We start from the raw sequence: 14,382 nt of genomic DNA on the forward strand, positions 1-14,382 counted from the left end.
CTAGAAGTCCAGGTGCTTCTTGCCGATGGCCATGGCGCCGCATCCTGAGCTCAGCAGTTTGGCGGATTCTGCCAGATCCTGTTTGCTCGCGCGGCTCACTGTGTCTGACAAGTCTGGAGGCAAATGCAGGCGCTGTGGCAGGAAATTTTCGGGAGGGAGACGGGGAGAGAGAGAAGAAAGAGAGAGAGGAAAAAACCAGAAAGAATAAATGCACTAGAATTTCTTTTCCACAGCATATTTCAAAATGCAGTATTTTTCTGGACTGATCGATGTTTACTCACACAAATAAAACACTTCCCAGTCACTCGTTTAGGCTGACCTGGAAACGGTTTTGTACGTTTTCACTATATTAGATTTACAAACTGGAATAGAGTTTTTTTCCTCATTAAAATTTACTAAACAAAATGCAAATTTTCTCAAGGTATTTCAATATATCTATGGGCATCTCCCCTTTAAAAACAAGTGTTTTGCCTCAATAGCAACCCCCATATTAAATAAATAGTTTGATTTCTATAGCATTACCATGTAACTCTAATTTTATTTCAAGCATAGATAATTTGTGGCAGAGCCTGAAAACGAATGATGGAATGGTCAAAAGGTGGAGAGGGCTAATGCTAGTTACAGCATTATTCTACTAGAGTGTTTCTTCTTCATATTCTACTTTCATTTTTTAATAAAAGCAAAAGTGCTAGTAGTTTCACTTGTACAAAGCAATCGCACGTGCTAATCAAACCTTGCCATCCCTTGTGAGTTGTAGGGACATTACATCCATTTTACAGATGAGGAGACTGAGACACAGGTTACATGTCTGTCCACAAGCACACAGTCCTTGTGTAATAAACCTTATTTTCCAGCAATGACAAAAATATTTCAACTCTCCCTCTGAGGGTTCTTTTACACCGGAGATACATAAAAGACATGCCATTACCATTTAGCTTTTGTAAGGTAAGGTGAAAATGAATGTAAAACTGAGGCTTTACTTGGTTAATTGCCTTGCTTTTGGACACAGTGAGGTACTGAAAGCCAGTCAGATGAGACAGTTGAGCATCTTATACACAGTGCAATAATTTATGAAACTGGCATCACGGAAGAAACATATTTCTTGAAAGATTTAGTAGCTAAAGGCTAAACTGCATGGCTTTTCTTTAAAATGCACACGCTTCTAAAGGGAACAGGATAACAGCAATGACTGCAAAATGATCTTAGGAGGCTGTGTGGACCATCCTTATTCTCTGATTTTACTATGTTTTCGCTTTTACCACAACACATAACTACAGATGCCTCTTCTTCAATACCTTTGCAACTTCTTGTAGGATAAGAATTCAATAGAAAAGCATAAGGAATATCTGTTATTTACAGCAGACTGACTGTTCAGTTCGTTGCTGGCTTTGAGACTGTGCAGTTAGACATGACTTGGGAGGTGCTCCAAAGGGCTCCCCTGGTTCTGGGCAGTGTGGGGAGAAGAACGTGCGCTGGGTTGTCTTCTCCAAGGGAAGAAAATGCATGAAGTAACACATGCGGAGCAGGAAAGCCCATGCTCAGGGTGAGGTGACATACCTCAGCCTTGAAATAGAAGAAATGTGTGTACTTCTTTGTAGCACATCGCCTATGAAGCACATGGGAAATCTCACAATTTATGTAGCAGGAAACACACCCTGTATATACCATTTAGTAACTATGCGACTTCTACATTTCACTGTATTGAAACCAGTGCTGTGCTGTGGTATCCTTCATCTACAGTTCTTACCGTATTCCTAAAAAGGTCAAGCACAGCTGTGGATGTGAACTGTGGTCCACGATGCCTCATTTCTACATCATAAAATCATTTTGGTTGGAAAAGACCTTTCAGATCGAGTCCCACCATTAACCCAACACTGTCAAGTCCACCACTAAACCATGTTCCTAAGAGCCTCATCTACATGTCTTTTAAAGCCCTGCAGGGATGGTGACTCCACCACTTCACTGGGCAGCCTGTTCCAATACCTGACAACCCTTTCTGTGAATAAATGTTTCCTAATATCCAATCTAAACCTCCCCTGGTGCGACGTGAGGCCATTTCCTCTTGTCCTATCATTTGCTACCTGGGAGAAGAGATCAACACCCTCCACACTCCAACCTCCTTTCAGGTAGTTGCAGACAGCAATAAGGTCTGCCCTCAGCCTCCTGTTCTCCAGGCTGAACAGCCCCAGTTCCCTCAGCCGCTTCTCATCACACTTGTGCTTGAGCCCCTCACCAGCTTCATTGCCCTTCTCTGAACTTGCTCCAACACAATATAAACCTGGGCACGTGCCTATTTTGTTTGTCTGCTGAGAAAAATGTTTGCTAGGCAAGAGCCAATGTACAACTTGGATTGTTGAGGTGGGTTGTAACCACTGGATAGCGAAAGATGAGGAAAAGCCGGGAAGTGCAGGGGAGCACTTGGCAGATCTTTCAGTTACATTTTCTTTCCAAAAAAGTGCTGGCAGGCTACAGGGTATCTGATATGTGCGAGGTGGAGACACAAGAGAAATAATGCCGTTTTCTCCCACTCGCTGCTAGCATCTCTCTGCCCTCACCAGGGAGTGGGAGAGGCGGCTTCCTCCAGGGGAAATGTGGTACCATTGTCTTCCTCCCGCAATTACGGACCCTCTTGCCAAGTCTGCCAAATGAATTCAGAGTAAGGTGATGAAGAGCAAATGGAACTGAGACTCAGCAAACTCATCTTACACAGGGACTAACCAATACCACAGATAGGGAGCAACTTAAACCCTGCCACACTGGCCTGGACTCAAGGTGGTGGTCAAAAGAAAAAATCTTTGATATTTACACAGCTTCTTAGTCAATGCTGGGTTTTTTTTGCTAATATATATCATAATCAGAAAAAAGAAGGAATAATATTTATAAATTTGCAAAGACTCAGATAAGAAAAGTAAAAATTAAAGATCCTCAGATTGGATGGTGGGACTGAATGAGGATTTGTTATGAAGCAGTGTTTCATTATACGTGCACATATTCTTCTTCCCTCCTCTTATTCAGTGAAGAGGCTGCACACTGCTCAGTTAGTCTGGATATTCAGTATTTTGTTTTCTTGTCATTGTTTACTTTGAACTTTTCTGACGTATTTATTGTACATGATGCAAACCTTGTTCTGAAGACAGAATGGCTTTTCAATAGCACGTGTCAGTATGCAGCACCTGAATGCCTCACAAATACCAACTGCGTTGTTTTCCTAATTTTCTCATGAGATAAGGTGGCAAAGTTACCTCAATTTTAGACACGAGGAATTAAGGCACATAAAACACATGGCAATAAGTATCCACTAATTGCAGAAACACAATCTGAGGCATTTAGGACTTGCTTTTCCAGAATGTCTACCATTGTACAGCATTTCAAATAGTCAAATGCTAACCTAATTTACAGCTGTGCGTGCTTGGTATTTCTTCAAGGACCTCAAGTCAAGCACTTGAAAAGTGAGAGACACAAAATACGAGCAGAGAAGTAAAAATGCTGGGTTGAAGCAACATGATCACACAGGAGCTCAGTGGTACAGGCAGGGATGCATCACACCTTCCGAGATATCCTTCAATCGTCTTAATTATGAGACCGTCCCTCCCGCAATCCTCCTCTTCTCTACAATCCCAGTTTTCAAAGATTACAACAAATTGCTGGTTCTCCAGGAAGCGTACTTCAATGAGTATGCCACATTCATCCTCGGATCAGATGTATTCTGAACGATAAACAACACTAAGGTCCTCTGAAAACAACTGAATATTATCCTGCCATTAAGATCTGAATCACAGCACACGCACACACACGTGCTACCTCTGAATAAAGCCTGAATCGGCATCTCAGAATATCATTCCTTATATTTTCTGTGCACAGCTTAAAAATATAAACAGGGCTGTAAATATCAATCCTATTAAATACTTTAACACTACTAAAAAAATTCTACACTTTAAATCACAAACAAACTGGGAATTCATCACACAGCATAATACAGACATCCACAGGTTAAACAGCAGGCCTTTATTTTTGGCACCAGTAGGGACATTGCAGTCACTTGGACCAAGGCAGCAAGTGATGGCATAAATAGGCTGTGATCCTTTTTGACCACCAGTGTTACAGAATGATCAGACATTTTCACAGATATTTGCTGACCACAGAGGAACAGTCACATTTAAAGACCCAGTTTAGGACAAAATGTTTTCTGGTGGACAGACTTCTTTGCTATTTCTGAGGCTGTGACCCTTTCAATCTCTCTCTTTCTTATCAGCCTGATAAGGATCACGCTGATTTTGCTCACATTGCCAATCCCAGTCCTCCTTGCCCAGGTCTCCCACCCTGCAACTGGTCTTCAGGACAAAAACACAGCTTCTCACAGAATCACAGAATGTCGGGGATTGGAAGGGACCTCAAAAGATCACCTAGTCCAATCCCGCTGCTGGAGCAGGAACACCCAAATGAGGTTACACAGGAAGGTGTCCAGGCGAGTGTGAATATCTGCAGAGAATGAGACTCCACAACCCCCCTGGGCAGCCTGTTCCAGTGTCTGTCACCCTCACTGAGAAGTTTGTTCTCAAATTTAAGTGGAACCTTTTGTGTTCCAGTTTGAACCCCTTACTCCTTGTCCTACCATTGGTTGTCACTGAGAAGAGCCTGGCTCCATCCTCCTGACACTCACCCTTTTATATATCTGTAAACATTAATAAAGTCACCCCTCAGTCTCCCCTTCTCCAAGCTAAAGAGCCACAGCTCCCTCAGCCTTTCCTCACATGAGAGATGCTCCACTCCCTTCATCATCTTTGTTGGCCTGTGCTGGATCATCTCCAGCAGTTCCCTGTCCTTCTGGAACTGAGGGGCCCAGAACTGGACACAATATTCCAGATGTGGTCTCACCAGGGCAGAGTAGAGGGGCAGGAGAACCTCCAGTTATCTGCACTCCCCAGCCAGTCTTAGCTTTCTGTTTCCAAGCTCTTCATTCCTTCTCCTGCCAGTCCTGAGTTTCTCTTGCCCATTTATGCCCATATTCCATTCCCTGCTCCTGTTCCTAATGTCGAGGTCCAAATACAGCACTCTTCCTCAACTCGGCCCCTTGTCTTCCTCATCCCCTATTTTGTCCTCCTCCTTCTCCCACCTGTTGCCCTACACCTGCCCTTCTTTCTCCTGCTGGCACAGCTTTCCATCCCCCCTGCCCATCTCCTTTGCACTGCTTGCTGCCCGCTCCGAAAAAGCAGGAATGTTCATGGAAAAGGGTCAAGCTGAACACACAGCACTGAGCACGCCTGAGCCAAACACGGACAGATTTTCACAGGACAGCAAAAACACATCCCTGGCATAAATGCTAGATATGAAATAGCACATTTTCATTTTTCTTTCAAATAATCAAAACTTTTCACTAAAATATTCCAGAACTTCCTGTAGCTTACAGCAAGTTGGCAGGGCAAAAGTATTATAAGACAAAATGGTCAAAGTCTGGCAAAGGTAAATATGCAAGTGAAAATAGGATCCTATAATCACCCTCCTTGTGATAATTTCTTAAAGCCTGTGCTAAAGAAAAGTTTGTCAGTGGGAAAACTAGGGAACGCTGGAGTAAACGTCCTTTGTGCAAAGTTAATTGTGTGTCTGCATTATTGTAGTGTGTTTAATTACACGATCACACACCATTTTCACCCAGAAAGGTTTAAACTTAGGATCTTCAGAATCAGACTCTAAGGTTGATTAAGAAATCCCTGGCTATGGAAGAGGGTGATTAGTTACTGTAAGGGACACGATGCGAGTGCTGGTGCTTCCCACCTGCTCTGTCTCAGGCAGGTCCCGAAGGCTTTGCGGTGATCGGAACAATTACACCGAACCCAGCTAAGCACACAGCTTTAGGGCACGAATTACGAAAGGAAAACAGCTCAGACAAAACTTATTACATACTTTGCCTCTGCTCCTCCCTCTGCCTGAAGAAAACTTCTAATTACTTCATTTGTTCTCAATGGGGGAAAAAAAAATAAAGTAGAAGTGGGAGATAATATGTCAAACGACAAGCCAGAAAGGACACTGAACAAGCATTTAGTCCAACCCCAGCACTGAGGACCAAATATAGCACCGATGGTTTTCTGATACTGGTCTGCCTTGTAAGAGTGAGGTGTAAAGATCCAATTCACGACTATTCCAGGGACTTCCAGTAGGTTGGTATGTTTGGTTGGGGTGCAATTCATTTGTTTTTAATCCAACAAAATAACAAAATTCTCATTACACAAAAACACTAACAAGTGCTTTTGCTCATTGTATGAAGTGGATTGTTTTACAGATTTATTATAAAAACCAGACTTTCCAATGTAAGACTTTTTTTCTCTTGAGTGTTAGTTGGATTGAGCAGCAGTTTTCCTAGCAACCTCTCTTGATGTTGATTACACCTGAGTTACAAAATGCATAGAAACAGTATGCAGGCTTTAGCTGACTATAAAAGGGGTTGAAAATAAAGTAAAAATCATGTAACTGAACCTCAGTAACCAATGACTGGTTTAAAAAAAGAGCTACCTACTAGAGATAATGTTAAAGAACCGATTAGTATACAACTATACTCATACGCTACATGTATTCTTCTGAAGAATCAATTGGCATCGCATTGTGGAGGCAACTTGTGAAATCCAGTGTTACATCTACACAGTATAAACAGCAATCAGTTCATAAAATTCATTTTCAGATTTGAGGAAATCTGTGTCTGTACAGATTGTTTTTATACTTGCTAAAATACTCAGAAAAAATGAGGTGGAAGACATTCGAGAAACAGCAACATTTCATAAAATTAATTAATCGCTCCTAAAATCACACGCTCTGTAAAATACTTTAAGCAATAAAAAAGTATAAAAATGTTTAGCAACAATATGATAAGCAGATACACATACACTGGCAAAAATCTAAGCTCAAAGTAATTGTTCATATTACTCCAAAATCATTATAGTTTTAGTAAGCAAATAAATAATAACATGACTCATGCAAAATCATTGAATCCCCCCAAAAAAGAAGTGGGAGTTCAGGTGGAAATTTGCTCTTAATTTGATATATATTAAAATAACGTCGCAGAAATTAACCTTGTGACTCTGCTAACAGTTATACAAAGCTTTAACAACTAAATCCACACTTCCAAAAACCAAACTTAAAAAAAAAATCTTTACAATTCCATATATTTGGATCTTTGACCAAAAAAAAAGTGCTTATTAGTCTATGATGGCTGCAGCCCTGCCTTGGGGCAGGGAGATGGGTTAATGACCTCTCCAGATCCCTTCTAGTTCCATTTGCCACAACTCCATGAAGACTGAAGTCACCAAAGCTGAAGGGATTTTGTTTAGGGGGAAGAGGGGGGCAAGGAGAAGAATTTTAGGAATGCTGGGAAAATGAAAGATGCAGACTCCTGGTTGGGGAGCTTTATATCCTATTTATTTCTCTTTGAAGCAGAACTCTCGCCACCCCATGAAGCCCACACAAGAGAGAACAGGAACAGTCCATGGTACAGAGGCCAAGTCCCTGTTACTATTTCATTTTCTGCTTCTGATGCCCATTATATTTTCCCTTTTACATCTTTTTGTTATTATCTAATTTATAACAACTAGTAATCAATTTCTAAGAAAAGACTTTGGCATTTTTGTAGGTATCATGAAAAAGGTGGGTTTTAAGGAGAAACATGCAGGATGTTAGTAAGGCGGCTTCATAAAACCTCATCTTAGAGCGAAGAACCCCATTTCTTGCTTGAAAATTATTGAACTGTCAAGTGACTGTCACCATTACCTGACTGGAAATAGATCTCTTGATAACAAATCAGATTGCACAGGCAGGCTGGGGAAAAGGACACCGAGGCCACTAAAACAAGCAACCTACATCTTAAGAAAAGTGGGAGCCAGTGAAGAGGTTCCAAATTACTCCACAGCCACTAAAATGTCTCTTTACCTTTGTGGTGAACAAGACTGTGCCAGCTGTGGCACAGTGCAGCTGTGCACCCCAAAACTGGGCTGCTGGGTGACAAACAGCTGTGCAAGAAGGAGCTGGCAAAGCCCTGATGGGTGCTCCTGGTTTGCTGGGGAGTTGCCCTCTGCTCAGGCCTGGCCATGGAGTTTGCTGATCCAGGTATGATCCTCACCTGCTGCCCTGACTGCTCGGCTTGAGAGCGGACATGCCTCACAACCACAGATCTGTCTGGAGGTCACCAGGAGTGGTGGTTGACCCTGGTTATGTTCACTAAACCCACTCCGCTCTTCTTATCGGGGCAGTGGAGACTTAAGGATTTAGTGGCATCTGAGCCCACCAGGGACATTGGGTGGTACCTTCAGTGCAATGGCAACACGTGGAACCGAATCTCTCTCTCTTCAAGGCCATTGCAATGTGTCTGTTGATGGGATGAAAGAGGTCTTGAATGAACAGGTTTACCTGACATCTCCAGAGGTTGTATCTTGCATTTCTAACCGACGCAGCTGCCAAATGGTTACAAACTTCTTAACAGATGTGCACTTCAGGAGTGTCTTAGCCTTGCCAGGCAATGACTTCACAGTTTTATTAACAGGTCATCATCAAGCACAGTAACTAACTGGTCTGCTTGGCCAATTTACTACCTTTGGGCTTAATATAAACACAAAGGTATGCAGGTATGAAACTGAATTTCTTCTAGAGAGAAGAATTTATTCAAATACTTGACATGTAGGTGACTGTAAGTCTTGGCCTTTTCTCTTGCTCAGTTTGCCAATTGGGAGACACCAGATATGTGTATTATGATGAAATGAATTATATTTTATACCATGTGTAGTCTACTGGAGTGGCATATCACTTATATTGACACAACTTTGGAACAACTTACATACAAATCTGACAATACCACTATGAAAAGATATAAAATTCTTATTAACGCCACAAAACCTAAAAATGCTCCTGAGTTAATGTAAGTTCACTTCTCAATGGCAAAAGCCCTTTACCACTGAAGACATTACAAGCTCTCACAGGAAGCACTAGAAAAGTCGTTTCAGTCAGGCAGAAATCATTCAAAAGTTGTGAAATTTGGTTACAAAGTGTCTCAGGAGAATGTCAAACTATCTTCTCATAACTGCATTTAGGTTTTAGGCAAACTGTTTTAAAACTAATTTACTAAGAATCTCTTACATTCCTGTTCACATTACAATTCTCTTGGTATTTTAACAAATTCAGGAGACAAGCCAGTTGGTAACCATTTTTCTGTATAATGGACATGAACGCAGTTTCTTGTTGTTCTGCTATATCCACAGATGCTACATTACCATTTTTACATCACAGCAATGGATACATTTTCTAAACTGATTATAAAGACAAAAGACTTGACTTTAAAAAATAACATTCTAAAATTTCCTACTTTTCAGATAACTGGGATTGACTTATAATCAACCAAAACTACATAAATCCATATTAAAATAAGCACATCTACTACATGCATTTCCTATTTCTGTTTTTAAAGTTGAAGCATAATCTGAGCCATCAAAATTAATTATTGTTAACATCAGGCGGCTTCCATGAAGAATAGCTGATAAATATACTTCTACCTACATATCCCTGTCTGTCTGCTAAAGGACACATTGCTAGAATGAAAACATTTTTAATATATAGCTAATATTACTTAAAATACATGAACACAATTCTAAACCTCTTATTTTCCATCACTTACAAAATGTAAACCAAAACTAGGATAATTCTCACCTTCACCTCATTTGCAGGACAGTGATGTTTTGTTGTGAGTTTCTAACATCACAAAGAGATTATTTAAACAGTGACTTTAAAGACACCTGGCAAAATAAACAACCATTAATAAACCCACTTCCTCTTGTGACAGCATTTGTAAAAGCCATTTTACATTTCAGAATGCTGAATCTTCATATGTGCCTCTTTAGTGCAGCTTTCCAGGGTATCTTCTTTACAGAAGTGATATGATAATATCCAAGAGAATTCAGTTCAAACTGTCCTGATTCACTTGGATGTGCCACACAGTGCTGTTTCTGTTCTCTGACCATAAAACTATGCAAAGTACTTAAAATCTGAATTCTCAAGTCTGAATTTAACACTGAGTTTATTTAAACACTGGCTGTTGCAAACCAAAAATCTTTCAGAGACTGTTTGTACCCATAGAATTCTATTCCATAGATGTTTGTGTAAAATGAATCCCTGGGGGATTTCAGATGGCTGAAAGGTTCCAGTAACATTTGAGTAGAGACAGGTGGGTTTTTGTGGGTGCAGCATTAGTCACTGCTTTTCAGTGACAGGAAAGGAAAAAACAGACAATTGTCTGAACAAACTATTTCATTCCGAAGAAAGACTTCAAGATGTGTTAAAGACAATTTGCTACATGTGAAGGGACACAAGGGAAAGATAAAAATATCAGGGAGATTTACCTTCTCTGACACTTGAGAATGCCAAATGTTTGGTACTACGGAGTGCTCTAAATCACAAGTATGAGATCCACTTCATATTATAACTGTAGTCTCTGCATAATGAAGAAGTTGCCCATGTTATAAAGGTAGCTGGATTAACCAGTGGTGGTTGTAGACTTTCCAGGGACTGCAGCTGTTCAACTGCATGTCTGATCCAAAATTCAGAGAAATACATGGTAATGTTGAAACTAGAGCTGTACTAAACATTTACACCACATTATATTGTAATACTTACTGATCCAGCTCTTATCAAGCACATATGGAAAGACTGTCTCTGTCCAGGAGAGTTTACAGTCTGGATATACAAAGTGGGTAAAAAGGAAGAAGTGAAAGATAAAATATCCAGGAAGAATGAAAAATGTCATGATATATAAATACTGTATCAATGTGAAGATTTTTTTTCCCTTCTTACTAAAAGATATGTTCTATGAGAAAGGCATAGAAAGGCAAGCGGAAGAGAACAGGGAAGAAATCAAGTGACAAAGGTCTGAAGCGAGAAGATGGAGTGAAGAAAGGGCAAGATGGAGGGCAGGGGGAGATACGTTATCTAGGCACATTATAGTTGAGATTGGAATATGTTGTCTAAAAGTGGAAGGGAAATACTGTTCTAAATTCAAACAGTAGTTCATGAGTCTGAAGGTATCATCTATATCCAAGGCAAGCAGGCCAACATTGCTCCTGTAGACCTATTCTTTTTGCTGAATTTCTGCTCCTTGGGCTTACGTAAGAGGAGTGTGGGACCCGTGATGCAAGTCTGAGTAATTCTAGGCCTCTCAGGATAATCCGGATGGATGTTAATGTTAATGTCACATTCTCTTCTCTGTCGGATTCATTCAACCTAATTGCAGCTGTCTACAAGTCAGCCGTTCAGTCTAACCTATATTATATACTTAGGATGAGATGAATCATCCTTGCAAGTGCTTGCCCATCTCTGCTGATTATTCAGGAAACCTGGATGACTAGCTTAAACCCCATTCTTAACTTGGAGAGTAAAAGGTCAAGGAGAGGAATTCAGTCCTACAACTACACGAAGCTTCTCATTGAGTCAGTGCCTCCACGATTTCTCCTCTTTCTTTGAATGACATTGCAACAGGCCACAAAATACGGATTTTCTATCAAACCACAGATGGCTCACTGGAAACGTTCCAGAGTTGCTGGCGATGTCCGTGCTGCTCTGCAATGACTCGGGTCTCTCTACTGGGAAGCCTGAGAAGTGTTTGAGACACTGTGTGTACAAACAAAAGCTATGTGAGGAGGAGGGAGAAAGAGCATTCAGAGGCAGAAGCATCTGTTCTAGGAGTTCCAACATACTGCAATGTTACTGTTGCCCTCTAAAATTTCAGCTAAGTTGGAAAACTAACCAAATATTTGAGTTCTCATCCAAAGCTATCTGTTCAAGTTCACTGTAATCTATCAAGCTTCTGTTTCAGTTTAAATATATTACATTTCATAAAACTCATTAGTAAACCCATTTAAAAAACACCATTTTATCTCAAGTGTGCAACAACGCAAGTAACTGAAAAAATATATTCTGCCTCTTGCAAAAACTGTCCAGATAGATTTCAACACTTCGCAGAAAGGTTACGCTCCAGGACAGGTAACTTGCACTGACAAATCTCCTTTGCAAGTGCGTTTCAATGCCCGAGTTGCCAACTCAATAAAGAAAGAAAACAGAAACGCAAAGAGTCTTCGGGAACTGAACAGTTCTTCCAGCTATTGCTAAAACACACATTGCCTACCAGCTTCCATGGATTTCAAGTACCTAGTCTCCATACATCCTATGAAATTTAAGTTTAATGAGATGGTTTCTTAAGAAGAGGAGGAGAAAACGGGAGCTGCTCTGAGACCCTGGCCCAGCCCAGCTGTGGGTTGCCCCAATGCTGCCTCAGCGTTTTGCCTAGATTTCGTATTTATTGACAATATTTATCTCCTCCTACACATCAGTTTCAGAAGTTTACACAACACGTAACACTACATGCGAACGCACACGCTACTTATGACTGCGTGTGAATTACTGACAAGGGTCTACCTGCAGGACCTCTCCCAGGTGCGCAGGATCGCTCCAGAAAGCACTGAGAGGTTTGCGCCGTATTGTTTTACATTCGTCCACACAATGCAAAACCATCCATATGATACGTCCCCGAATGCTGCAGTTTCAAGAGACCAGTGCCACAGGTTTGGCAAGTTGCTGCTGACGAAGAAAGAGCGTGTAGGGGGCAAAACGTAAATGCCAGCTGAGGGGGAGTATTGTTGGTTTATACTGGGAGCAGCCCTATGCTCAGGAGTCTATTTACCTTTTTAGGTCAGCTAGAATGAGAATATTTCCATTGCTAGGCAGCCCAGCACATTTGTGAAGCATTTCTGGGCGTTCAGACCTGGAGCAGGCGCTGCCCAAAGGGAAGATTCATTTCCCTGTGTTATGGAGCCCGTCAGTCCCCCCCGATAGCACCGGGACTTCGGCAACAGGGAAGCGCCTTCACTTGGAGCAGAAACATATTACATGACCAGAACACAACAATTAGCACATTTGTAAAGCTTCAGGGATAGGAACAATTTAATAGCTTTTTGAAGCAGGCTAATTTTCTTGAGCTTTTTAATATATTTTTAATCATTTTTCTTTTCATGCATGGGCAAGTTCTTCTTTGCTACAGGTATTTTCTGAGTCTGCCTAGCAGGATTATTATGTGTAGAGAAACACAAATTATTCAATCATTTTAAATCAGTGCTAGATAAATGAAAAAGTGCAATGTAAGTGCAGGCTATTATTACTAATCTCTGTTTTAAAAGCAAGTATCATTTAGATAGACAAATGTTTCACTGGTTTCCAAAATTTTGCACATTCACAAACAGAGGTTGCTAAACAGACGACCAGTTTGTTTATGTTTGCAGCTTTTCACAAGCTAGTAACTTCAGCTCTGCAATGGTAAATGTCACTGTTGGATGCTCCATGCTAAGGCAAAAACCGAGCCAGAAGAGAAAAAATAGATAAAATTCTGCTATCATTGTCTTCTCACCTTAAAAACTGGCACTGATACTGGAAATATGTTCAGTTCCCGTAACTCCCAGGTGAAGATGTAGTCATTGTATAATTAATATTTTAATATATCTTATTTTCAGTACTAATCCCCCATGACTCATGAGGGCTACAGTTTAAAACTCCAGCTAACAAAGCCTTTTGTAGAATTACTACCAAATAATCTTAGACTTCAGAAATTACTGAAGTGTAATTTAATATCCATGCCATTGGATCACCCTGTTTTGGTAGGAAAACATACTGTGGTGTATTTTTACTCAGTGATTGATATTGCTTATACAAAAAAATATAAAAATCACATTGGTGATCAAGTCAGCACGTTGAGTACCCTTTGGCAAACCAAAGCTTTAAAGGAAGTTTAAGCGCAGAATAAGGAGTTGCTGGGGAAAGGTTAGAAGACAGGTCATGCTAATTCCTTTTAAATGACTCTATCTAAGACAGTACGACCCAGTGCAAGCTGAAACAAACATAGAGAGTATGAATGACAGAAACTGGTATCACACGAAACGCAAGACTTCTGTGAGTAATTGAGATTAAAATAAACATTACTGTTTATCTGGAAGTTGCGGGGAGGGCTGAACATTTGAGCAGATTTGTGCATCAAAAATGTGTTTAGTACAGAAACTATATGTCAAATTATAGCTATTTGCTTTCAGCTGTTTCTAGCAGTTATTTAGTTTTGCACTTTTCATGTGTCAGTATTTTTTTCGTTTCACTTCTTTATTCCCTACTACAACTAAGTCTCTTTAGAGCAATAAGATCTTTAAAATCCCTTTAGTGTTTAGAAATGTCAACAATTCAGTAGACTATACTTGATGAATAGGCCAGATAGAAAAACCTGCCTCAAGTTTTCATCTCAAGAGAAGTAAGGTGCTTTGAAGAGCACTTGATTTGAGATTTAGAAGCCTGCTGCTATTCAGCCAGGCACTCTTGAGAGCT

The 14,382-nt window shown here is 40.5% G+C and overlaps 1 protein-coding gene across 1 annotated transcript in view; it reads right to left on the reverse strand.

Moving 5' to 3' along the window:
• The window catches only part of ELP4 (elongator acetyltransferase complex subunit 4), a gene marked incomplete at both ends in the record, with an annotated part of 143,118 nt that continues 128,736 nt past the window's right edge, over positions 1-14,382 (reverse strand). The window contains one exon of the mRNA XM_080345625.1: positions 1-132. Coding sequence (XP_080201751.1) covers positions 1-132 — 132 coding nt within the window. The remainder of the gene's footprint in view (positions 133-14,382) is intronic.

The sequence above is a fragment of the Nesoenas mayeri genome (assembly GCF_963082525.1).
Source record: "Nesoenas mayeri genome assembly, chromosome: 5".
Lineage (NCBI taxonomy): Eukaryota > Metazoa > Chordata > Aves > Columbiformes > Columbidae > Nesoenas > Nesoenas mayeri.